General features: G+C 39.3%; 1 protein-coding gene across 6 annotated transcripts in view; it reads left to right on the top strand.

The window, feature by feature from the left end:
* The window catches only part of Pde1c (phosphodiesterase 1C), a 454,206-nt gene extending 439,031 nt beyond the window's left edge, over window positions 1–15,175 (top strand). For 4 of the 6 annotated variants that reach the window (XM_031382002.1, XM_031382005.1, XM_031382004.1 and 1 more), the window contains one exon: window positions 12,595–15,175. In XM_031382002.1, coding sequence (XP_031237862.1) covers window positions 12,595–12,764 — 170 coding nt within the window. In that variant the 3' untranslated portion in view covers window positions 12,765–15,175. Of the gene's footprint in view, window positions 1–1,796; window positions 2,063–12,594 lie in introns of those variants that run through there. The other 2 variants (XM_031382003.1, XM_031382008.1) reach the window with 1 other exon arrangement.
* Window positions 15,176–24,200: the final 9,025 nt, after the last annotated feature.

The raw sequence follows: 24,200 nt of genomic DNA, 5'->3' as shown, positions 1-24,200 counted from the left end.
ACAAGATATTTCATCCAAACTTAAGGTAGTGGGCCTTCAGGAACTCACATCTTATAGGTCAAGGCTTATACCAATGAAAAATAAGTTTTTTGTCTTGATACACTGCCCAGCAGTCACTGTGGCATAGTATCCTAAGATGGAACAGCTATCCAAATGAAAAACTGATCAAACAGGAGGTCAGTAAACAGAGAAAAGAAAGGAAATAGCTAAGAATGAAGAATGGCAACTTCAACACAAACCTGAGTGTCAAAACAAGCTCCCAGATATAAATACTTAGTAATCATTGCCTTCCATTTAAATTGACCTTTCAACTGCAGCAATGGTCTAACTGGATCAGATCCATCCCACTTTTACATCTATGTATTGGGATATATTGGTACTATAGTCATATTCCATTTGTGTATGGCAAAGGAAGCTCCATCCAAATACAGAGCTGGTTTTTTGAAGACCATCTATATATAACTCTACTGTACAAATATGACATGTGGTATTTAATCTTTTTCTGTTGGAATAATTTTCTGTTCTTGTTGCTACAATACTGTTTATGTATACTGTGCTTCAAAATGTAGAGCGAGAAAAGGTAATAACCTCTAGAATGACTTTTCTTATTTTAAAACATAGATAAATATTATTTTATGACTATAAATGTAATACTATGCACATATGCACAGGAATGAACAGATTCTAGGCGATGGCTTTGGAGAGTTAGAGGGAAGGATTGGAGAAGAAGCACTAAGTCCTACCTGTGCTTAATCTCTTGTGTGGATAAAGTTAATGGACAGTTCTTTTCACTGGACCTGGAACTTACTAACTGAGGTAGAAAAGCTGACCACCAAGCCCTAGACCTCCCTTTGGAGGCCTCCCTATCACTTGGTTTACAAGAATAAACCACCACATCTTTTTTCACCTTGATGCTAGTGGTCTGAACTTGGGTCTTCAGGCTTCTCCAGCCAGCACTTTACCCACTAACCACATTCCCAGCTCCCATTTAATCTCTTTAGAAATGTTTAAAACATTGATATGGAGCGTATAGGTACTTAATTTGCCAGCTTGTTTAAAAAATGACTTCACAGAAAGCTATGGCTGCTTTCCAAAAACAATCATGTTTACTTTCATTCATGATGCTAGTTTAACATGTGCTCTAAGAACTTTGACATTTTTCCTTTCTAATCTTTGGATGTGGTTGAGCTACGAGGAGTTAGGTCCTTTTAGAAGCTCTGCAGTTATTTGTCAGAAGGCTGCAATGATCATTTCATTAAAGGACTATACAGTTCTGCAGTTATCTAATAGGATCATCCTTCAGCTTCAGCACAAGAAGCTGCATCATCTGGAACCTTTACACATCTAAACCTGAATGGCACTTGCATTGGAAAGGCTAGCACATACAGATAGGTTTTTTTTCCTAGAGCCTACTTTATTTGTTGTCCAGTGGAATTTTGAATGGAGATTTCATGGAGTTTAGGGGTGGGGACCATCCATGGTGGAGAACTGGGCAACTGTTGGCTCTTGCCTGAAGTTTTACCACAACTACAGCCATAACTGTCACCCATCCAAAGCAGTGACTTCTGAGCAGCTTCCCAGGTGCCTCTTGAAGTGATCTTAGAGGAAAGGTACAGTACCTAATCGTTACTGATGCAGATATAGCTGATGGCTCCTTGCACAAACTGCAGCATGTGCAGTAGTCTTGCAGTAGATGTGGCTCTGCTTCTGAACTCTGCTGCCTGCTGTAGAAAGAAATTTCTGAGCCAAATGCTATTCAGCTCCTCCCAATAATATTGTTCTGTGTCCTGTTGCAGGAGACTACGGATAAAAAAATCATCCAAAAATTTCCTTGGAAGAGACCTGGACATCTCCAAGGTCTGAAGACATTGTGGAAAGCTTATATTTCTTTTCCCAAACAAAATCTACATGTATTGTAAGTTATTGAGTATTTAACTTCAATTGGTAAGTTTTGATCTCCCTAATACAGCTTGTTAAAGACAAGTACTTTTATATGTATTTTAAACTTACATCAGGGAAAATGCTATTAATAACATATATTAAACCCTGATAATTCTCTGAGGACTTTGGTAGTAGCATCTTCTTTAACAGTCCAGGTAACCGAGGCATGAATACCTTAATAGCTTGCCTAAAGTAATTATTGGCAAGTGGCAAGCCTGTTCTCATTCCTGGGAGATTTGTTTCAAGAAAAAGCTAGAGGTAGTCACTTGGAGCCACTTTTTCACACACTCGCCTTATGCCTGGGGGTTTAGATCATTTCTCCCCCTGTGACTTTAAGGTTTTATATCTCTGGAGTGAAGGATTCGTTCAAGTGAATCCCAAAATGACCAATGACCTGGTTATGCAACTGACTTTCACCTTCAGTTTCCAGTGAGAGTTGGCCTTTGTTGCGTACTTTCTGTGGACTGAATCAAGGCTTACTTTTTATGCCTTGCTGTGGTGCCATAGCTGTGCAACTATTACTGATTCCCTGTCAGAAGCCTCTGAAATGGCTTAGTATGGACATGGGGCACACAACTCACTGATTAGCCTTACATTTCCATTTCAAATCTAAATAACCAAGTGGAAGAAATATCTACGTGTTGATAAGAAAAATTAAGTGAAGGATTCAGCACAACGCCACTTGTCCCGGTGAAGAACATGGACTTTGTGGGTGCAGGACACACAAAAGGAGAACATAAAAATATGAAATAAAAAAATGATCATCTTCCTGAGGGAAGATTTCTTTCCTTAAAGTAGAACAGGGTAATTGAGGGGTGCTGCTACTTGAATATAAAAATAGTTGACTTTCTAGACTCCTCCCCTTCACCAGTTTGTAGGAGATGGGACTGAGAACTATTTATCAGCTCCTTTCCTAGCGAGACCTGCAGATAGAAGCCAGGGTTGCAGCATCTGTGTTCAGCAGAGGTTCACTGCAGCAGAGGTTCACTGTAGACCTGAAGCTTGTGAAGGGATGGGCTCACTGGCATCCTTCTTATAAAAAAAAAAAGTCATAGGCAGTGACTCTAGGTATGATGGCATCACAGTAATAAGGGAGAAATGCTGGTTCCTGTTAACACCAACATCATCGCCAGCAAGTGCTTAGTTAAAGTGAGTCATTTATTTCTTTAAAGGCAGCATCTGTGAAGGTTACTGAGTGTGGCACACAGTAGTTTGTTCACTCGTTTAAACATATCTCTGCAACACCTATTATCAATACCAGGTTACATCAGGAAATACAAATGTGTGTGCACATTATGCTCAGGGATGTAGGCATGAAAGACTGAAGAAACTATGGAGTAAAGAAGCATCTAAAACAAACAACCAGCCACACCCACAGAGAGTAACAAGCATTTCTATCGTCTCAGTGTAAGGAAGGCAGGGTCTCAGGAATCAGGGTGGGTCCCGTCATTTCCATAGTCTCCCCATGATCTACTAACTACATCTAGATTAGAAATCAGGAACGAAGCTCCATCTCCTCATTGGTTGTCTGAGCACTCTTCCCATCAGGAGCTCTAGCACCTTTTGGGTCCTTCTCAGAGACATTGAGTGAACATCCATCTTTTTACTTGCTTAGTTCAAAATGTGTTTTGGGTATTCTACCTTACTTAGAATACCACATAATTTTTGAAAAGTGGTTTCCTTGAAAAGTTAAGTGGTATGTTATCTGACAAATGCAAAGAAATGCAAAGAAATAGAATCTCTTCATTGTGTGGTAAGATCATTCAGGTATAAATTGTGTGTAGGAAATTCAATACTGTTATAAAAAAAAAATCACTCCATGATAAAAACATCCTGGCCTTCCATGCTCATTTATCATGTAACAATTGTCACCAAGTACCTTCTATGTACTCACTGCAAAGAACCAGCCTGTATATTCTCCCTGGTATACAACCTCTTGAAGTTTTCATAACAGCCATGGAAAGAAGTTACCATTTTTCCCACATCATAGAATAGATGAAAAGAAAAAAAAAAAACCCTTCGTGGAGGAGACCTTTAGGGTCTCGGATAGAGTAAGAATGACCCCAGTTCTTCGTGCCTTCAAGCCAATGCTTCTCCTATAATGCCACCCACCGCTTCCAAGAGGAGAAATTCATGGGTCTTTTCTGCCATAGATCTCATCACAGAGTCTGTATCATGTAATGTTGATGAAGAGGGACAAGAACAGGTCTGCATGCATGAATCAGACACAGTCACAGACCCTCACAGATTTCTCTAACCCTAAATATTGCCATACACCACTTCACAATGGAGATTCATTCCCAGGGATATGTTGTTGAGTGATTTCATTGTGTGCATGCCATGCAGAATTCTTACATAAACTTCAATGAGATAGCTTGCTAACACATGTGGGCTCTATGGGATATTCCATTTTACATGCAGCCCGTTATTAACTAAAGCATCGTTATATGATGCATGACTGTATTATAGATGACTTTTTTTTTCTTTCAAAATGAGCTTAGCTCACCTGTGGTTCTTAACCTTGGCTCAACATGAATATCACTAGATAGCTTCCCAGAATGCAAGCTTTCCCTCTTTCACCTCACAGAGCTCTTTGGTCTTTCTGAGGAAAAAATAAAAGCTATATAGACTATGTGTGGGCTTCTCATTTTCTTTTTCTTTCTTTCTTTTTTGTTTTTGGTTTTTCAAGACAGGGTTTCTCTGTATTGTCCTGACTGTCCTGGTACTCTGTAGACCAGGCTGGCCTCGAACTCAGAAATCCACCTGCCTCTGCCTCCCAAGCTCTGGGATTAAAGGTGTGTGCCACCACCACTCAGCCTCATTTTCTTGAGGTAGTCTTTGGAAAGCCAATATCTTTAAAAGTGTATGTAATGGAATTAGTCATTCTATTGTTTAATATGAAATACACCTTGAAGAGTTCAAAAATAAAGTGTCATTTTGGACAACTTCATGTAATGCGCGTGGATGAAAAGTAATTTTCTTGTTGGGTTAATGTAAAATCCTGTGTCTACGGAAGGGCAGGAGAGCTATAAGACTGGTTTCAGGCTAATGCTGCCACATTGTGGGATGTATATGAGTTAAAAGTTTGTAAAGGGTACTGCTACTGACCACTCCTGGTAATAGCAAACCTGCCAGACAATTCCAATCATCATCTCAGGAAATGCAGAAAGACCGGTAAGGAAGGAGCGCTCCTTCCTGGAGCACCGGTGCTAGCTTTGGATCCATGGTTCTTTGCATTCTCATTATTAACTTCTAAAGTGAGTGCTAATTCATTTCTATTACTGTGATGAGAAAGTGAAACAAGGCTCTCACATCCCATGAGGCCAGAGCCAAAGCTGAATCTGCCTACCTTCTAAAGATGGCAGAGCTGCAAATGAGACTGCAAAGAAACAAAGCAGGAATACTGGAGATATTAAAGTAGTAGTTCTAGTTGTCTGGAATTGTGGTGGTGTAAAGACAGGAGAGGCTCAGTTCTATTCCACAGATTCTGCTCTATGTGCTTGAACTAAACTCGAACACCAGTAGGTTTAAAAGCTCTTCATGTGGCCTTCATTGGCAGAGGGGGGAGAAACCAGTAAGGACAATTTCACCTAAGGTCCCAGGCTTGCCTGGCAGGGTGACTTGTTTCCACTGGCCTAAGCTTGGAACACGTGCCAGCACTCTAGCCTGTGGAGGGGAGGCACCAGAAGAAAACAGTTACTTCAGGGGCCTCCATCAGGATCTCTGTGTAGCTACTCTTTGAGCCATACACACAGAAGATGTTTGTTTTAAGGAAGCATTATGATAGCTATATGCTGCGGGGTCCTGCAGAACTCAACATAAGCCATAGGTGTTATATAGATTCAGTGAAACTTAAAGGGGGTAGTTTTAACTTGACATTTTAGCAATTATTAAAGCTAAATTTGGGCCAATATACTTATCCATGTACCAGGAAGGGTCTGAAGTCTGTTTGGATGTGAATCAACGCTCCTTCATCATAGTTGGGATATAGATCTATTAAGCCTCAGTTTCCATGCCTAGGAAAGGAGTGGCCCTAGGGCTTGCTTATAGGCAGGTGAACTGAGGCATGGATGAAGCTAATTCACATTAAATCATCAGCATGGTACCTTGTACAGTTAGTAGACATTGTATGTCAGTTATCATAATCATATCTGAATCCAACCTCTATATCATTTTGATGTATAAACAAATATAAATCTGTTTTCTGGAGAAAAGAGTATGTGCACTAGTTTATGAGAGGAGAGAAGAGAGGGGAAGGAAGGAGAGAAGAGAGAGCGAGAGCGAGAGAGAGAGAGAGAGAGAGAGAGAGAGAGAGGGATCAGAAGGGAAGAAAGCCATGGGCATTGTTTGGGAGGGAGGAATTGTAGTATTTATGAAAATAATGAAGGATAAATGAGAGTTGAATCTCCTGAAAGAGCATCATTTTAGGAAAATCAAAGATTATGTGTAAATGTAAAATAAAAAATAATAGGTAATGATGTATAGTTTTTGTCTTGAGTTTGTCTTTTTCTGAGTGTGTTCAAAAGTGCCCTCTAAATTAACACTGATTAACACTGTGTACAGGTGTATAAGCCTGGGTCAAAACCTACACCAGCTGATACTAATGTTTCTTGCAAGTTGTTTGCTGTAAGAGAAGAAAGTACTATTTCACGGTGTCCACTAGTTAAAGAGTGTTAAGCATGCTGATACAGCACATGGAGAGTGGAGTTCTATTCCCTAGTTGGTTCTTCTTTGTCCAGAGAAGGAGACTGTACTATTGGGTTCAGCTGCAGTGAATGGCAATTATTGAAAGGAAGAGGATCAGGCCCCTTTTAAGACCCCAGAAACATGCTAAAGATGAATAAAAACTTACCCTTCAGGAGGACACCTAGAACCCCAGAAGAAAGATCAACACAGCATTCAAGATGGTGCCCCTGTGCCTGCCCTGCTGTCAAGCCCTGCCATGAAATCTTGATTCCTGCATAGGAGAAAAGCAAAAGAGTGCACACAAATCAGCATTGGGCACCGTCTCCCCCTTTCCCCCATATTGAGTGGAGGTGACAGCAGGCATGCATGTATTACATAGCTCGGTGGGGAGCTGATCTCTACAAGTAGGTTCAGGCTATTTGCAGCTAGTGGCAAGCAGAGTTTTTGTTCTGACAATCAGAATTCTAGCAAATGGTAAATGTTCCTTCATGCTGAGAAGTGGGAAATTCAATAATACTTTGGCTGAGTTCATGCTGAGTTGTGAAAATAGGATGAATATGAAGAGGGACTGTGACTCAAAAGATATAAATCAGTGAGCCCAAGCCTGAGCTCTTTATCTGAGACTCTCAGCCCTCCCTTCTCTATCCTCCTGGGTCATGGCAATGTTTTTATACTTGTTCTATATGTGTTGAGGAGTGGGATTGGTGGTGGCTATAGTACTTGTTTTCCCTAAACCATGAGATTAAACTTTCTGAGAGCTTAAATTTGACCATTCTAACAATGAACAGGGGAATTTATTATCATGTCGCAACCGACCCATTTTCTGACAGCCTTCACTGTGTGAGGATATCTCCAAGCAGTTTCGGCCTGGGTGTTAAGAAGCCTGGGAAGAGCAGCTTACAACAAGAATGCCTCTTCTTGTAAGTGATGCACAAGTTCCAGGGTTGACCCAGAATGACTGCCCACCAGTGCAGGGATTTCTGTTCTTTTCAGTTACACCAGCAGCACACAGCATATGTTCTAAGAAACCAGTAGGTAAATATTAATCTTAGACTTCAGAAAGTGTGCTGAGCAAGACTTTCTGGTTGTCTAGTAGGAAAACCCCAGGGACATTGGATTATCAGATGTTTTCCTCTGGTGGATTCTTGTAATGTTGATAGATGATTCTATAGAAAAAAATGCTTAGTTATGTTTCTTTTGTAAAATTATAATACTAAAAGTCAATCAAAGCAAATGTTCATGCTCTATAGGTGTAATCATGGCCTTGAGCTAATATTTAATTTTTAGATTTTCCTATGCACATGGTAATATGCTATGTCGTGATAAGATTAGGTTAGGGGCTGGAGAGAAGCTGCTCTTACAGAGGATCCAGGTTCAAGTCCCAGCACCCAGATGACAGTTCAAAATTGTCTGTAACTGTAGTTCTAGAAAATCTGATGACCTCTTCTAGCCTCAGAGGGTAACAAGCACATGTGTGGTACATAGACATACATGTAAGCAAGACAGTTATACATGTAAAAATATATATATATGTATAATTTTTTAAATTAGTTTAGACTCAGTTATTTTTCATTATATTATCACATAAGCCTCTATTTTTGCTAATACTTCTTTCATATTTTCAAGATATCATAGTACTATATTTTAATTAGATAAAAATGAGAATTTATTTACACATACTTCTTTTTTCATTTAGTGTGTATATGTGAGTGTGTGTGTATGAGTGTGTGTGCGTGAGTGAGTGTGTGAGTATGTGTGTGAGTGTGTGCATTGTGAGTGTGTGTGTGTCTGTATGTGTGTGTATGTGTGAGTGTATGTGTGAGTGTGTGTGAGTGTGTATGTGAGTGTGTGTATGTATGTGAGTGTGTGTGTATATGTGTGTGAGTGTATGTGAGTGTGTGTGAGTGTATATATGTGTGTAAGTGTGTGTATGTGTATGAGTGTATGTGTGTGAGTGTGTGTATGTGTGTGAGTGTGTGTATGTGTGTGTAAGTGTGTGTGAGTGTGTGTATGTGTGTGAGTGTGTGTATGTGAGTGTGTGTATGGATGTGAGTGTGTGTATGTGAATGTATGTATGTATGTGTGTGTGTGTATGTATGTGAGTGTGTGTGTGTGTATGTATGTGAGTGTGTGTGTGTAGATGTGTGTGTGTCTGTAAGTGCGTGTGTGTGAGTGTGGGTATGTGAATGTGTGTATGTATGTGTGTGTGTATAGATGTGTGTGTGTGTGTGTGTGTGAGTGCGCGTGTATGTGTGTGTTTGTGTGTATTCTATGACACAGTTGTGCTCAAAAGATGACTTGTAGTAGTCAATCTCCTTCTCCCACTATGTGGGTTACTGAGATTGAATTCAGGCCATCACGCTTGTTAGCTTAGCCATCTTGCCAACCTGAAGCATGACAATTTGATGTATCTTTCATATTTTCCATAATAGTCCAATTGTGTGTAAGTGTATGTGGTGTATGTGTATGGGATGGTGGGATGCCTATCATGCAGACATTTGTGGAGGTCAGAGGTGACTCCCTCGACTGCTCCATACTACTTTTTGAAGCAGTGTCTCTCACTGAACCTAGAATTTGCCATTCCTTCTAGACTGAATGTTCAGGGAAACACTGGGATTGATTGACATGTCTCTGCCCTGCCAGAACTGGGGTTCTATACTTGCTTGTCACTGTACCAAGCTTCTCTGTGGATACTAGTGGAACTCCGGCCTAACAATTGCAGAGATTTGGTCATTGAGCCATCTGCTCAGCCCCACATGTAACAAAAGGCAGGCATTTGTTCATTGTTAGAAGATATTTGCTGAGAGGGTATTTCTGAGAACTGGTTTAGATGTTTAACAGAAGTGTCCCTTAGCTTTAGGTCCTTCCAATGCTCTTACTTAGGTGTCATTTCCCTTTGTTCTTTAGGAAAAGCAGGAGTGGCCTACAGCAAGAGCCTGTGCTTGGGCAATCAACTGCACCACCTCTGTCTCTCGCTTCTCACCTAATTATCATATTTGTTTTGTCCTTACCTACAACAGTTTTCCTCTCCTTTAACTGAACAGAATTTCAGGAGGAACAAGGAGGAGTCACGGGAGAGTAGAACAGAGAAGAGAGAATCTAATCAGTTCTTTCATCTTTTCTCCTTGCAGAACTGCCGGTTAGGTGATGGACTCCGCCATTGTCTACGACCATTCACACCTTCCTGCTTCTCACTTGCCGTCATTTTCTTTTCTCTGTTCCAGGATCACCAAGGGAAACACATGAATGCATTGTGTCTCCTTAGCTCCTCTTGGCTCTGTGGTTTCTCAGTCTCTCAGGCTTCTTTGCTTTACTAGTCAGGTGCTTTGTGGCTGTCTACCAGTTGGGGTTATCTGCTGTTTGCTTACTGTTAGAACAGGGTTATGTAAGTTTTACTTTCATCTCAAAATATTAACTCCTGTCACATAAAGTCAAGGGTATTCTCGGTTAAAAATATTTATATCATGTTGGTTTCCTGGCTGGGGCCATATTGGTCATATTTCTTCACTGAGACTGCTCTTTCATCCCTTCTTAGGATACACATTATTAGAAGAATGTCACCATGTCCAGCCCACACTAACAACTCCTCCTCCTCTTCCTCCTTCTCTTCCTCTTCTGCCTCTTCATCCTATTCTTTCTTAAGACAGTGGATGTATAGAAATTATTTGGTGCCGGGCAGTGGTGGCACACACTTTTAATCCCAGAACTTGGGAGGCAGAGGCAGGTGGATTTCTGAGATCGAGGCCAGCCTGGTCTACAGAATGAGTTCCAGGGCAGCCAAGGCTACATAGAGAAACCCTGTCTTGAAAAAACAAAAAACAACAGAAATTATTTGGCAATCTGATCTGTATTTTATTTGGGTAGTGCTTGACTCCATGTTTTTATACTTTGGGTGTTTGATTCCATGTTTCCATTCATTGCTCAAAGTGACATTCATTTAGAGTCATTTGGATCTGCTTTGTCATTTCTTCTTCTTCTTCTTCTTCTTCTTCTTCTTCTTCTTCTTCTTCTTCTTCTTCTTCTTCTTCTTCTTCTTCTTTTTCTTCCTCCTCCTCATCTTCCTTCCTCCTCCTCCTCCTCCTTTTCTTCTTCTCTCTTTTTTTTTGGTACTTTTGAATTTTATGTTTCTATAATGGTATCAATGTCCACCGTGTATATACTGTGCTTAGTTCTATAGCAAGCTATTGCTATAGGATGTGATTATTCCCCTCATTGGAGAATGATATTTGAAATTAAAATGTATATATAAGATGGGTTCTCTGCTGTTGTAGCCTCAAAGCCTGTAATTTTTCTAGGTCTGATAAAGAAATGCACATGTGTGCACTAAGCCATGTAAACACTCCTATTAATAAACACCATCATACATAGCCATAAATATCTTTGCAATGAATTTATATTGATTTCACCAAGTCTAATCAATGATCTTTAGATCATTCTAGCCTCCTCCTCTTGCTTAACTGCTAGCATCTTTGTGGATAGTTTTTGTCATCTGTTCTCATTTTATATAAGTTTTCAACTTTAGAGAATTGTAGAGTGGAATTGGAATTGTTCATCTGCCCAGTCTGAGAAGCAACTTTATCAACCAGAGTATATAGTTCATATGTAGTTCCTCTGGTCCTTGTGCTGTTAGAGCCTGCCTATAAGGAGTTATTCAGGTGGGAAGGATTCTAGCTTCCCATCCCCTGCAGGCTCATTGTTACTTAAAGTAGCAGGGACATCAGATTTTTTTTTGCAGTGCATTCTGGGATCTCTGTGCCTTTTAAAAATTGCATACATTAGAGATCTCCCCCATAAAATTTTATGAGTTTTGACAAATGGTGTCAGGATCTACTAGTATTACATAAAATAGTTTCACTGCCCTGGAATTCCTACTGCTTACCTATTTATTCTTCTCTCCTCACTTTAATAATGTCACAATCAATGATCGTTTAATTGTCTCCATAGTTTTGTGGGGTTTTTTTCCCTTCAAGCTTATCCTGTAAGTACAATCATATAGTATGGCTGCCTTTACAGACTGGTTTCTTTCTCTTAGCAAAGTGTATTTAAGATGTGTCCATATCTTCATATGGCTTGATCACTTGTTTATTTCTATCAATTATGATGCCATTGGATATGCTATGTAATATATTTATCCATTAGCTCATTAAAAGTCATCTTGCTTTTTACAGTCAAGTGATACATGAATATAGTCTTTCCAATTAGTTGAGTACACTAATTGAAAAAAGTAAAAAGTATATTGCATTTATGGTAAAGTCTGTGTCTGGCTTCATGAAATTGCTAATCTTTCTTTCAAATCAGCTGTAACATTTTTCACTCCCATCAGCAGAAAGAAGCATTCTAAGGGTCTTGGACTTTGGTATTATATAGAATGTTGCTGTTCTATTTGCAATTCTTCACTGTTTATTTTGTCCTGTGCTTATGTAATATATGTATCTTCTGTAGTAAGGAGTTTATTCATTTTGTCCATTTTGGCACTGAATTGTTTCCTTCTGCTGAATTTAAGAATTCTTTGTACATTTTGGCTATTAGACCTTTATAAATATTTTGCAAATATTTTCTCAGTGATGTGCTTTTAGTTAGTAATTTGGGAATAAGTGGCATCTTTCCAGCCCCCCAAAGCTTGCACACAATGCTAACTGTTGTGAACAATAAATATACCACTGCTCACCATGCTAACTTTACTTCCACTTGTGATCCCAGCATCTCCACACCCTTTCATCACCAAGTAAACTTTATATACTAGGCCACCACTGCCCATCTCTAGCAGTTTCTTGTCTTTATTGAGTTTAAAGTCAATAACTTTAATATTTGATATTGTGCTATTCAATCAGTTTTGAAATCCAATCCTGTTCATTTTCTGGCTTGGAGGAGACATGCAAGTCAAAGAGGAAGGCAGATGCCATGTCTCTATCCAACCAAGTCTCTCTGAAGCTAATGGTTGTCTGTCTTCCTTTCCATGGTCTCCAGTCATCAAGCCTCCTTTGCGCCATTTTAAGCGTCCTGCTTACGCATCTAGCTCCTATGCACCTTCCGTTCCAAAGAAAACTGATGATCATCCCGTAAGGTACAAGATGTTGGATCAGCGGATCAAGATGAAAAAGATCCAGAACATCTCTCATCACTGGAACAAAAAATAGGGCAAGTATAAGAACAGAGGGAGTGGAGGAGGGTCTGCCTGACTGCCTGCCTCTCAGCTCCTACTAGATACACCAGGACACACCTCCGAAGTCATGCAGCTGGCACTACTGTGGCCGACCCTGAGAGTTAAAGGGAAACCTGCTTGAGATTCCCCTTGGTCATTCTCTTATACATGCACCAGTCACTACATTTGGGGTCAATCAAGACTCCAGAAAAAGCTAGTAAATGGTTGATTTTACTGTGTAGGTCTTTAAAAGTTTTAAGTTGCACCCAATTTAAAAATGATATATCTTATCCTGAAAAATAAAATTCTTCCCACTGACCTGTTTTCATCCCCAAGAGATGATTTACCCTTACATGAACACTGCCTCAATAACTATCAGCGGTAAGAAATGTAGTTCTAAAAATAACTTTTCCAATTAAAATGATTTGATTTTGTGAAATTAAAATATAATTACACCATTTTCACCTTTATTTTCCCTTCTTCCAAACCCTAACATATACAGTTGTTCTCTCTCAAAAGCATGGCTTCTTTTACTTTTTATATATATTATATTATATATTGCATATATATTATATACATATATATATATTCCTAAATATATAAATATAATCTGCTCAGACCCTGTGTTACTTGTATGTATGTGTTTTCAGAGAAGACTGTCTGGTATTGGATAATCAGATGATGTGTTTTTCCCTGAGAACCATTCCTTAATTGATTATACTTCTTTGTCTAGGGTTGCAACCCCATATGATTTCCCTGTTTCATGTTAACATGTCTGTTAGTGTTGTCCAATTTTAAACACACTGATTTAAAATTTAAATTACTTTACTCAAAATTCAAGCAAATGTGTGACTTTGAAAGCAAACACATTCAAAACAAATGTTCTGCTTCTGAGATAACAATCTTAGAGGAAAGATGGTCAACAGGTTGTTTTCTTCATTGATTTTACAGAATTCGGGCTTAGAAAATAGATCCGAGTGGGGGGGAGGGAGGGAGAGAGAGAGAGAGACAGAAATAGAGAGACAGAGACAGAGACAGAGAGATTTTGATTTCTGATCACATCTCATTCCTAGCAGCTTAAAAGTACTTGGAAGATTTGAGTTTTCTAAATATACATTTGGCTCAACTCATTTTAATCCTTTCCCTCTGTCAGAGTACCCAGAGATTCATGAAGTGCCTGTTGCTAGAAGACTCCAGGCTCCAGATCTACCACAGGGGAATATGGTTTTGTGGAACTAAGGCAGGAAGCTGTAAAATGGTAAACCTAAAGTTATTCCCTCATTTTCAACTTTGCCTCCTAGAGTCTAGAGATGCCTTTAAATTAAACTGTAGCTCATCTAGTCCACAGCCTGCCTACCCAAAGCTCTTGGGGTTCCCACCCGCTCTACTTGCTATTGGTGGGGCAGAAATATTTCTAAGTCACCTCTTGTTGGCACACCATTGTTAGCTTTTCTATAACATTACCAAGAAGTTTTACTTTTAGACTAAAATCATAGAGATGCAAGGGAATTCTCACACCTAGAGATAGCATCTGAAGGTTCGGTTTGTTTTACAAGACTAAACTTCACCTGTCCTGCCTGAGACTTGCTTCAGGTCCTTGGACTTGCAGTATGACGTTTGTTTTCAAATCTCAGTTTGTTTATCCTACTACTTTTGTGATGAAGATGGACTGTGGATTTCAGGAAGCTATTGCCACACCTGGTGACTATAGAGTACAGAGAAGCATTAGTACAGGGCATTCCATGTTTAGGAAAGCAAGGAGCCTTTTGTGACAGTCACAGGATCCTGGCTTGATTGTCAAGAGTTTAGTTCATTTCCATAGACCATAATTACCCAAGGAACAAGCTCCAGTGTCCAGTGAGCACTGGTGCTGTTGGGTAGCTCATATATAATGTAGTTCGTTCAGATAATTGCTATACAAGCGAGAAATCACTGTGACTTTTTGTTATGGAAGACAATTACAATTCTTAGTTCCCTGCCCAGTATTTGAGCAAGAAAAGCTATCTGCAGGCTGTAAGTGTACCTTAGTCTGGATTAGTTTAACTCACAGGTAATGCCTACTTGGTACTATGCAGAAACTATCATGCCGAATGCACAGAGCCGTTTTGACTACACACTGACAAGGTTTGAGAGAACTTTCTGGTCTCTTAAAACTTCCTGATTTGGGTTTCAGGCCTCACTGCTTTTTCATAATTGATTGAGGGTGGGGTGTTAAGGATGTTTGATATTTCTGTGTTTTTTTTTTTTACTCTTTGGAGGTGATTGTTTTTCAACCTTTGTTAAAATTTTAGTTCAATAAACATTCATATGTGGAGAGTCTGCATTGCTTATAAATGCCTACTATGTTTTACAAGCAGAAATGAAGATTATATTCTTATAGCAAATAAAAAAGATGCTTTGAATGGACTTTGTTGGCTATGAGTCATCTTTTTCATTTCAGAATTCTGCAGTTTACTTGAATAGTAACCCCCTCACCCCCAGTTTAGCAGTATTCAGAATTGTTTGTCTTGTTAAGGTGAATAGTGTGACTCGTCTCTTTCAGTTTATGAATTTGTCTATGCAGATTATTGCAATTTTATCATCCATTCAGTTAATTTGCTAATAGTAGAAATCTACAATAGGGTTACTCAGTAGAAGAACACCTGTGTTGTCAACATGTTGTGGGATATTTTAAAAATGAATCCACCCTGCAAGCCCTCTTTGCCTCTGGACCACATTGTAGTATAGTATCTTCTGGCCAAAACACTGTGTCCTGGCAGGCTCTTGCTATTTTCTCCCAGCTAGCATCATCGCCTTGCTCACATGCAACTCTTAACACACCCCCACAATCATTCATCTAGCTCCTAGTACTCAGTAAAACATGACTCTTAAGGCTTAGTTATCTAATCAGGTTTATATAATAATAAGATCACAATCACAAAATGCCAATACAATAATTTCAATGATAAAGACAACATTTTAACCCAATTATCCTAACCTTGTAAAAACCTAAACTTGGTTGTGATAACCAGGTAAGGTATGAATCGTCATCTTCCTCTGCCTCAATGATGATGATCCTCTTCTTGCTCTCTGACCTTTCCCTCCTCAACTTCTAGCTCCACCTCTCTATTCTTGTCCAATCACAGGCCTGTCATTGCCCTAATGTGATTGGACAGAGAAAATGCTGCCACATCAACATACTTGTCATTCCAGGGCAAGCTGCCTAGCTAGTGGTTAGGAACTAGGCTTTGGAGTTAGGAAAAATCATTAGTAAACTCTGGATCTGTCTTTATTTTTCTCTGTAACTAAGTTATATAATCGCTTTCAACTTCTGTTTCATTTACAATAAAGTGAAGATAATAATAAGGCCTCTTCCAGTATAGTGTGGGGTCGGCTAGAAAGAACAAACTGCAACTATTAACTATTATTCCTTATGGAGAAAGGAGCGCCAGTCTGAGAAAGAAATAGGACTGCTAGTTAGAGAACATCATCCTTCACTGTTCTCTGACATGACATAGTTGTTCATCCTCACCTGCCATTTCAGGAAATTGATGCTCATGTGGCCATTTGCACATCATCCTGTATTGAAGGCTTTCATGGATTCTTCCATATGGTAGAAACACAATATCCATACCCAAACAATCCTTTGCTTTGTACTTCCCACACTTTAGAGTTCTTGAGCTTCCCTCCAACTGTTACCGTTCCTATTACTTCCTACTTCCTATGAAATCCCAGACCAGCCCCCTGCATCATGTCTTTTATAGGATTTACTCTTATGTCCTTCACTCCATTGAGTCCCAGCCTGATTGCTTTGCTTCTCTAATACACCCCATACCTCGACTGCACAGAACTTGTCCTGAAGGCTCAACATGATTCGCACAACAGTAAAGACAGTCCCTTGCAGGATGTCTTGCAGACTGTGGGTCCTTTAGGGACAGATTTGCCTCTATATTCTTGGGCTTGTACAGTCGCCTGTTTGCTCTTGCACTGAGCCTTAAATTCTCATGAATGCATAGAACAACCCACTTTTCATCCTTTACATAACACAAGTTCTGGGTATTTTAAAGCATACTCTAGAAAACAATCGACATCATTTTAGGTCTCATTTCTGAAACAACAAAGATTCTATCTATGGCCCTATTCCTAGGACAAATGGCAGGTTATTTGTTTTTCTTCAAAGCTTCAGCTTGTTTCCCATTGGATACCAGCTTTGCTTGATAAATTATCTTTTGTTTCTAATGAACAGTTTCCATTGAGCTAATACTTTTATTTATAGGAAGTCTATTGAAAGCTAGAAAGAAGAATGTCCTAGAACTAGAGTTTGGGAATCCATGGAAGAATAATAATATTCTTCCTTGTATGGTGTTGGGTAGACACCCCAGTAACAACCACAAAGCTAGTTGAAGCAAGAGACAGCCCTTTTATGCCAGAGATAAAGTGGAATTGTCAGGAAACGTACTCTTTTCAAGACTGATTTAAGACTTACAAATATCATTTATCCTTTTATTACAACAAAGGTTCTGCAAAGCTGCTTTAGAGGGATGACAAGGGATGATGAAATGACCTTGATTTATACTAATGCTCAGCTGGAATTCTCTGTGACTTTTCCATGGCTTATATACCTCAATAACATGTTCAACTAATCTTGACATAGAAAAATACTTCATCCAAAAATTAGTAGCTTCATTTTTACCCACATCTTTCATAGCACACTAGTTAAAAATCTGAAAAGTTAAGACATAAAAGGTAAAAGGATATGAAACAAATATAACAGAAGAAATAAATATGCTCAAAGTTCTAGAGATTAGCATGATAAAACAGAGCTCTAGCACAATAGATTTAAAATGTTTTTTAAAATTGTTTTTAAGTTATCAATTTTTTAAAATTGTTTCCAGGAGACAGGGTCTTTAGTAAATGCTAACATGTCTAATAAGTAAATCTGTCTGGGAAGACTTACCACTCATTGCTAGTTAGTAAATTGAGACTCCAAAATGTTTGTAGCAGGCTGAAGTAGGTTATGTGGCTCAGTGGTATAGAATATGCCTGGAATGCATATGGTTCTAGATTTGATTCACCTCACTGTAATAAAGTTATCTATAGAGATGTATATATAGATAGTTTTGCAGAGAAAAGTTAAAGTGTATGTCAAACAGAGATCTTCCCATTGTATGGCTCTGTATCATCATGTTGCTTCACAGATTCTTCTTGTTCTCCTTCTGAGAATGTCAAACCTGCTTGCCAGTATCACAAATCTTCTGTAGTACAGCCGTAATCAAAAAATTATAGCATGAAATTCAAGGCCAGTTCTTTCCAATGCAATAGATTGCTAGTTTCTCTCATTCTCTTATCACCTTTATTAAAAGCTATGCTGTACACTTGACCTTCTACATGTCTGGGTTCTACTTTCATGGATTCAACCAGCTATAGAGTGAAAACATCCAGGAAGAAAATGTGCCTATTCTAAATATGAGCACATTTCCTTTTATTTTATTCTCTACACAATATAATATAATGGCAGTTTACATATAATTTATATTCTACTAGACATTTTAAGTAGTCAAGAGATGGTTTATATTATTTAGGAGGATTGTGTAAGCTACCTGTAAATGCTGTATCATTTTCCATGGGACTTGGTCACTTACAGATTCTGATGTTGGTAGCATCAAGAAACCAGTGCTTTCTCTATCCAGAGGGGGCACATCTTGTGAATGTGCTGCTGTTATCATTCATAAATCTTGCCTGTATCTTCTATATACCATTGTTCATTGAATGCATTGAACTTGCCTCTTACCAGTTAAGCCAAATGAATGACTCTTTTCTCAATGTCCTCAACACGGTCGACTTCGGGGAAGCACTCTGCCGATTCCTTCTTCCCACCCTGGTTAGATGACCCTATATCACCTTGTCCAGCATCTCACAGGTACCATGTTTCTTTTCTTCTTTAAGTCAGTCTTTGTCATTGAGTCATTCTCCCCTGTCTGCTGATGAAATAGCCTTGCATTTAATTTTCACAGAGAATCAGCAAGAAGACCAACTCAACTATTGAATAAATAGTCTTCCAAAACATCCTGATGTCTCCATAGACAAGTTCCCATGGACTGTCCTGTAGCCTGTCTTAAGACTTGCTCTCAGGATTCCAGCCAGTGAGCCCTCACTATTATTTGGAGTGCACCCTCCTTGTCAGCTTCTCTCTCTTTCCTTCTCTATCTTGTTACCATGTCTCTGCCCCTTCCTCCCAAATTTTTTCTTGCAAATTGTATCCTTGCTTAGAATTTAAATTATTCTTGCTCTCCAATGCTATGAGCCCTTCCCCTGACTTCTTTCTGTTCCTTGCTATCCACATTACCAACTACTGGTTAGACTTCTTCACCTGAGAGCTTTAGATGAACTGTGAGCCTCATTCCTAGATTCTGTTGCAAGTCCCGCACTGTCCTCTTTCTGGTATCCGTATGTCTGCATACTGTCATTGTCCTTGCTGTCTATTTGAGAAGTCATGTCTCGTTTATGTTTCTTAGCCTTTACATTCATCACTGGTCATGATTCTTCTCTCTAGGAGTCTATTACACTCTCTAGATTCCTTCCTTAAAATTTAGAACTTTCTGTTGCAAGAAGATGCTCCCTTCAAGAAACAGAAAATCCACTTTCCAGTGATCAATAGCAGAAGCTTCATTTGAAGAAATAAGTTTACCATCTTCTGTTTACCACTCAACCAGTGGGCTCCTCATAGATTGTAATACAACCCCAGCCTACAAGCTCACATGCTGAGTGAGGTTTTGGTAATCCTAGTGTCTCAGATTGCCCCACCCCCACCCTCTGTACTCCCTTATGATACACAGCATAAAGAAATCATGTGAGCTGCAACATTTGAGTCCAGATACAACAAGCTCAGAAAGCATGTTGTTCCATGTAATGAATAAGCAAATGGAAAATACATTACTGCTCCTGCCCTGGAGGGCAGAGTTGTTTGCAACAATACCCCTTAGTTTCTGCACAGGTTTCTTCGTTTGCTTTTGTCTTTTCTGCTCAATCTTCACACGGGGGAAGTTTCTTGGCTGAACCAGATCCCTCCCTCCTCATTTCTGTGCATGTGAGTGGTTTCCTGAAATGTCTTCTGTTTTCTGCTTGTTGTAACCTGAGCTGTTCTCTAAAGTGCAACAGCAAATTCACTTTCTCTTGACTGAGGGACTCTTACCTCCTCAGGTAGGAAGGTAAAATGATGCTTTGTTTTGACTTGTGTTTAACTCTTTATGAGCCTGTTCCTTCTCTACAAGTGACAGCTTTGTTCTTCAGATAAGGTATCTTTATGTATCCCAGGTTGGCCTCAGTCTCCTGAGCACTGGGAGTACACTGTGGTTCTCAACTTTCCTAATGCTGTGGTGCCCCCAACTATAAAGTGATTTCATTGCTATTTCATTTGCTACTGTTATGAATCATAATGTAAGTATATGCTATGCAGCATATTTGTTATGTGATCCTCAAAGGGGTCATGACCCACAGGTTGAAAACCACTGAATTACAGTGTAAAGCATAGTATCAGTGGATTACACTGATCGTAACTTTTTCCTGTCATATAATTTCTTGGGTCATGGTGGGAAAGTGTGGCAGCAAGCAGGAGACATAATGGCTGGAGTAGAAGCTGAGGAATCACATCTTAAACTGCAAGCCTCAACCAGAGAAAGCAGTCTGGGAATGTCACAGGTTATGAGATCTTAAAGCCCCCATTGTATGACATACTCCCTCCAGCAAGCCCATATCCCTGAACCTATCAAAGCAGTGTTCTAACACCTGAGCCTCTGGGGGCCATTCCCATCCAGACCACCACAGCAGTTTCCCAGTGCAGAGCTCTAAGCTACTTGTTCCAGTGAGCCAGACTTTTCACTGTGCTAAAGCCAATCAGCACCCATGATCTAGGAAAGGACTCGAGACTTCCTTTATTTTAATGATCTGCTCTCTGGCCAGGTTTCTTATTATGTCAAAAATGTCATTAAAATGTTATTTTGTTCCATATTCCTCTGCTTTGTTTTTTAAAATTCAAAATTCCCTGAGAAGGCAGGACATCCTAGTCCTTAGAGGGGAAGGTCTAGGAATCTGCCTCAGAAATGTCCATGTGTGTAGCTTTGCAGTAATCCGGAGTGTCAGAGTGTGGTCTGGTTTCCTGGATGGACCAGATGATCATACAGTATAGGCAGTTTGAGGTCAGAAGCCTCTAGACTTTTCATAAGTCAAATAAAATGGTGTTACTAGTGGATATCACACAGGCTGTTCTCATTTCTGGAAGTGAGGCTGAAGCCATAATGATTAGTGGCTCAAGGACTTGGCAAAGACACCCACAACTTACCTGATTTATTTAAATGGATTCAATTACATGGACTATGTCAGCCACTTCTTAGGCATTGCTGCCACCTGGTGTCTTTCAGAAGAATGACTTCCAGGTGATCTTACTGGAAATTCTGGTAATAGTGAAAATACTGAGAGAGAGGGGAGGGGGTCAGGGAGACTGCACAGGCACATGCATGTGTGTGCATATATATGCACATGCATATATACACATATATATGTATTCATATATATATATATGAATTACTCTGCACTCACATAGAAAATTGAATGTAGGAAATACTAGAAGATGAGCTTTAGGCACTAAAGGAAATATTATAAAGTTCTATTTTTTAATATTTATTTATTTATTATTTATATGAGTACACTGTAGCTGTCTTCAGATACACCAGAAGATGTTTACATTACAGATGGTTGTGAATCATCATGTGGTTATACTAGAAGATGAGCTATAGGCACTAAAGGAAATATTATAGATAAAGTTCTAAGTAGACAAACTATCCACACATTTGTATGTGGAAACAAATAGCAACTGCAGACATACTGGCACTAATTGCCTCTTATTATCCCTACTACGCTGCGCCAGCTCAACATCTATTTCTCCAGGGGTGGGAGTTGTTTTGTTTTGTCTCTGGACAGGAGACAGGCTCTTACTGTGTAGCCCAGGTTGGTGCTCAAACTCTTACTTCTTCTGGCAAGGCCTCCCAGTTTGTGGAATGCCAGGATCTGTACCAGCACACCCACACAGCCACCATTTCTAAAGCCCTTTGCCAGTTCTTTGCTTTTCTGGAAGAGCTGTAAGACACTCCATTTCCTCAATGTTCGTCCAATTGAAGTGGGGTGACAACTTCACTTAGTGAGAATTGTAGCTGCCCCTCACCAGAGTCTGGAGGGCCACACAGGATCAAACACTAGGAATTGGGAGTTTAGCTCCTTGCATAACACTAAACACCAAGACAGAAAAGGCCTGGATCCCTGATTACATTACTGAATCATTGATACATAGTTCTTACTGCTGACCTCTTGGATTGCTGAAGGCCATGCAGGAGGAATGACAGATGGCTTTAGAACTTGTGGAATGTGGTCCACTGGTGGCAAAGACACGATGGATGCACCTGGATTGAGGCATGACCCTGACAGTTACATGTACAAAGGACTTCATGCTATTATGGAGTTCTGCTCTGCTTGCTGCCCTCACATCCCTCTTAATCTAAGAATTATATGAAAACTTTAAGGGGACTTCCAGCTCCTCACTGGGCAGTATCTCTGGTATTCACAATAACAGTGCTTGATCTCTTTTTTTCAGGCATTGTGCTGGAGCAGATTTATTATTTAATCACCATCCTAGGAAAGAACTTAGAAATGTAGATTGTCAGCAATGACCACCAACCTTAGAAAGCAGTTGGAAAACTGAAATTGTTAGTGAAGCTAGGTTAAGAGGTTTTTGCTACTGGCTCTGACGTAGAAAATCTTAGGGAACAATTTGAAGTTCAGAAAGACACACTTGTACTAGTTAAGCCACGGACCTTTTAGGGTCAGAGAACAAAAACAATGGCAGCACTGGCTGAAGTGACTCTCACTGAAGCTGGACTGGTGATAATTGATTTCTTCTACCAGTTTTTCTCTCAGCTTTCCGATCTGACTTATGAAGAATTTCTGATCAGTAGATATGCATTCTGAGGATTTAAAATAGATATGACTGATTTTTATATAAAAGTTTAGATTTGTGATTCTTTTAAGATTCTTATAAGATTAATTTTAAAAATAAAATAACCACAAATTGCTGCCTTCCAGTAAGAGAAACTGGCTGAGAAAACTCCCTTGCTTGCTCACACTTTGTTAATCTATAACAAGTTGCTTAGTTACAAATATATATGAGTTCTTGGGAATAATGATTTTCATTATTTGTACTATATAATGTTACTTCTTGTAAAGGTATTGGGAAACATACTGCGTTTTCATAGTCATTCACTAGAAGAAAACAAAAACATATTCACATTGTAAATTTATACTGCTTAAATGATTTTGCTGAGATATATATCAAATATGGGAGAAAAAATAAACTCATTGGAAGTTTGTTCCTTCTACCTCCCAAGTATTATGTATACATGTATGCACATGTATGTATCATGTAAAGTTTGTATAAGAGTGTGTGTTGGACCTTTGTCCCATCCATCAAATCTGTATGCATGCATATATGTATGCATGTATGTATGTACATATGTATGTATATATGTATGTATATATGTATGCATGTATGTATGTACATATGTATGCATGTATGTATGTACATATGTATGTATATATGTATGTATGTATGTATGTAAAGCTTGTTTGGGTGTGTGTTGGAGCTTGCTTTATCCACCAATTGTGTGCGTGTATTTGTATATATGAAGTTATTGGAGTTTCCTTTTTGCTTCATCTACTCAGTGTGTATATATGTGTATGTGTATGTATGATTTTTCTCTCTTTCTTTTTATTTCTCATTGGCCCCTGGGAGTTAAAAGAGTCCAGAATTTTTCACTGGCTACGTGGAGTGTCAAGTCCCAGGAAATTAAGCTTTGTTCCCTCAGGGATAAGTCTGCTGAGTAATTTCTCTAATCACTGGCTGCCATAGGCAGAAGCCCCAGTAAGTATCTGGATCCACCTCTATCAGCTGCTCTCAGCACTGGCTGCCTGCCTCAGTTTACCCTGCAATATCAAAGCTGTGCATTGGCATTGTTTCCTACTGTTGTGTTTTATTAAGTTGCTATCAATCTACTATTTGTATCATGACCCTGGAAGACAGCTCCCAAGTAAGTAGATGATACTGGAGTCTCAAGGAGATGATACTGGAGTCTCAAGGAGATACTTGCACATCAGGTTTGTACTTTTGATGAAGCACGTGCATGCACGTGTTTTTGTGTGTGTTTTTTTTTTTTATGAAGCATGTGCATGCGCATGTTTGTGTGTGTGTGTGTGTGTGTGTATGACTTTCCAGTTAGCTCTTTGACACTGATGTGATTTGATAATACCAACTCCAGTTGTTGATACCATGGGTCTACTGTCATGAAAAGGGGAGGTACTATTTCTTCTTACATCCCAATGACTCTTCTCATCTTAGTACAGACCTGCA

The sequence above is a fragment of the Mastomys coucha genome, unplaced genomic scaffold (assembly GCF_008632895.1).
Source record: "Mastomys coucha isolate ucsf_1 unplaced genomic scaffold, UCSF_Mcou_1 pScaffold20, whole genome shotgun sequence".
NCBI classification, from domain to species: domain Eukaryota; kingdom Metazoa; phylum Chordata; class Mammalia; order Rodentia; family Muridae; genus Mastomys; species Mastomys coucha.
This window is presented reverse-complemented; position numbering and strand designations above follow the sequence as displayed.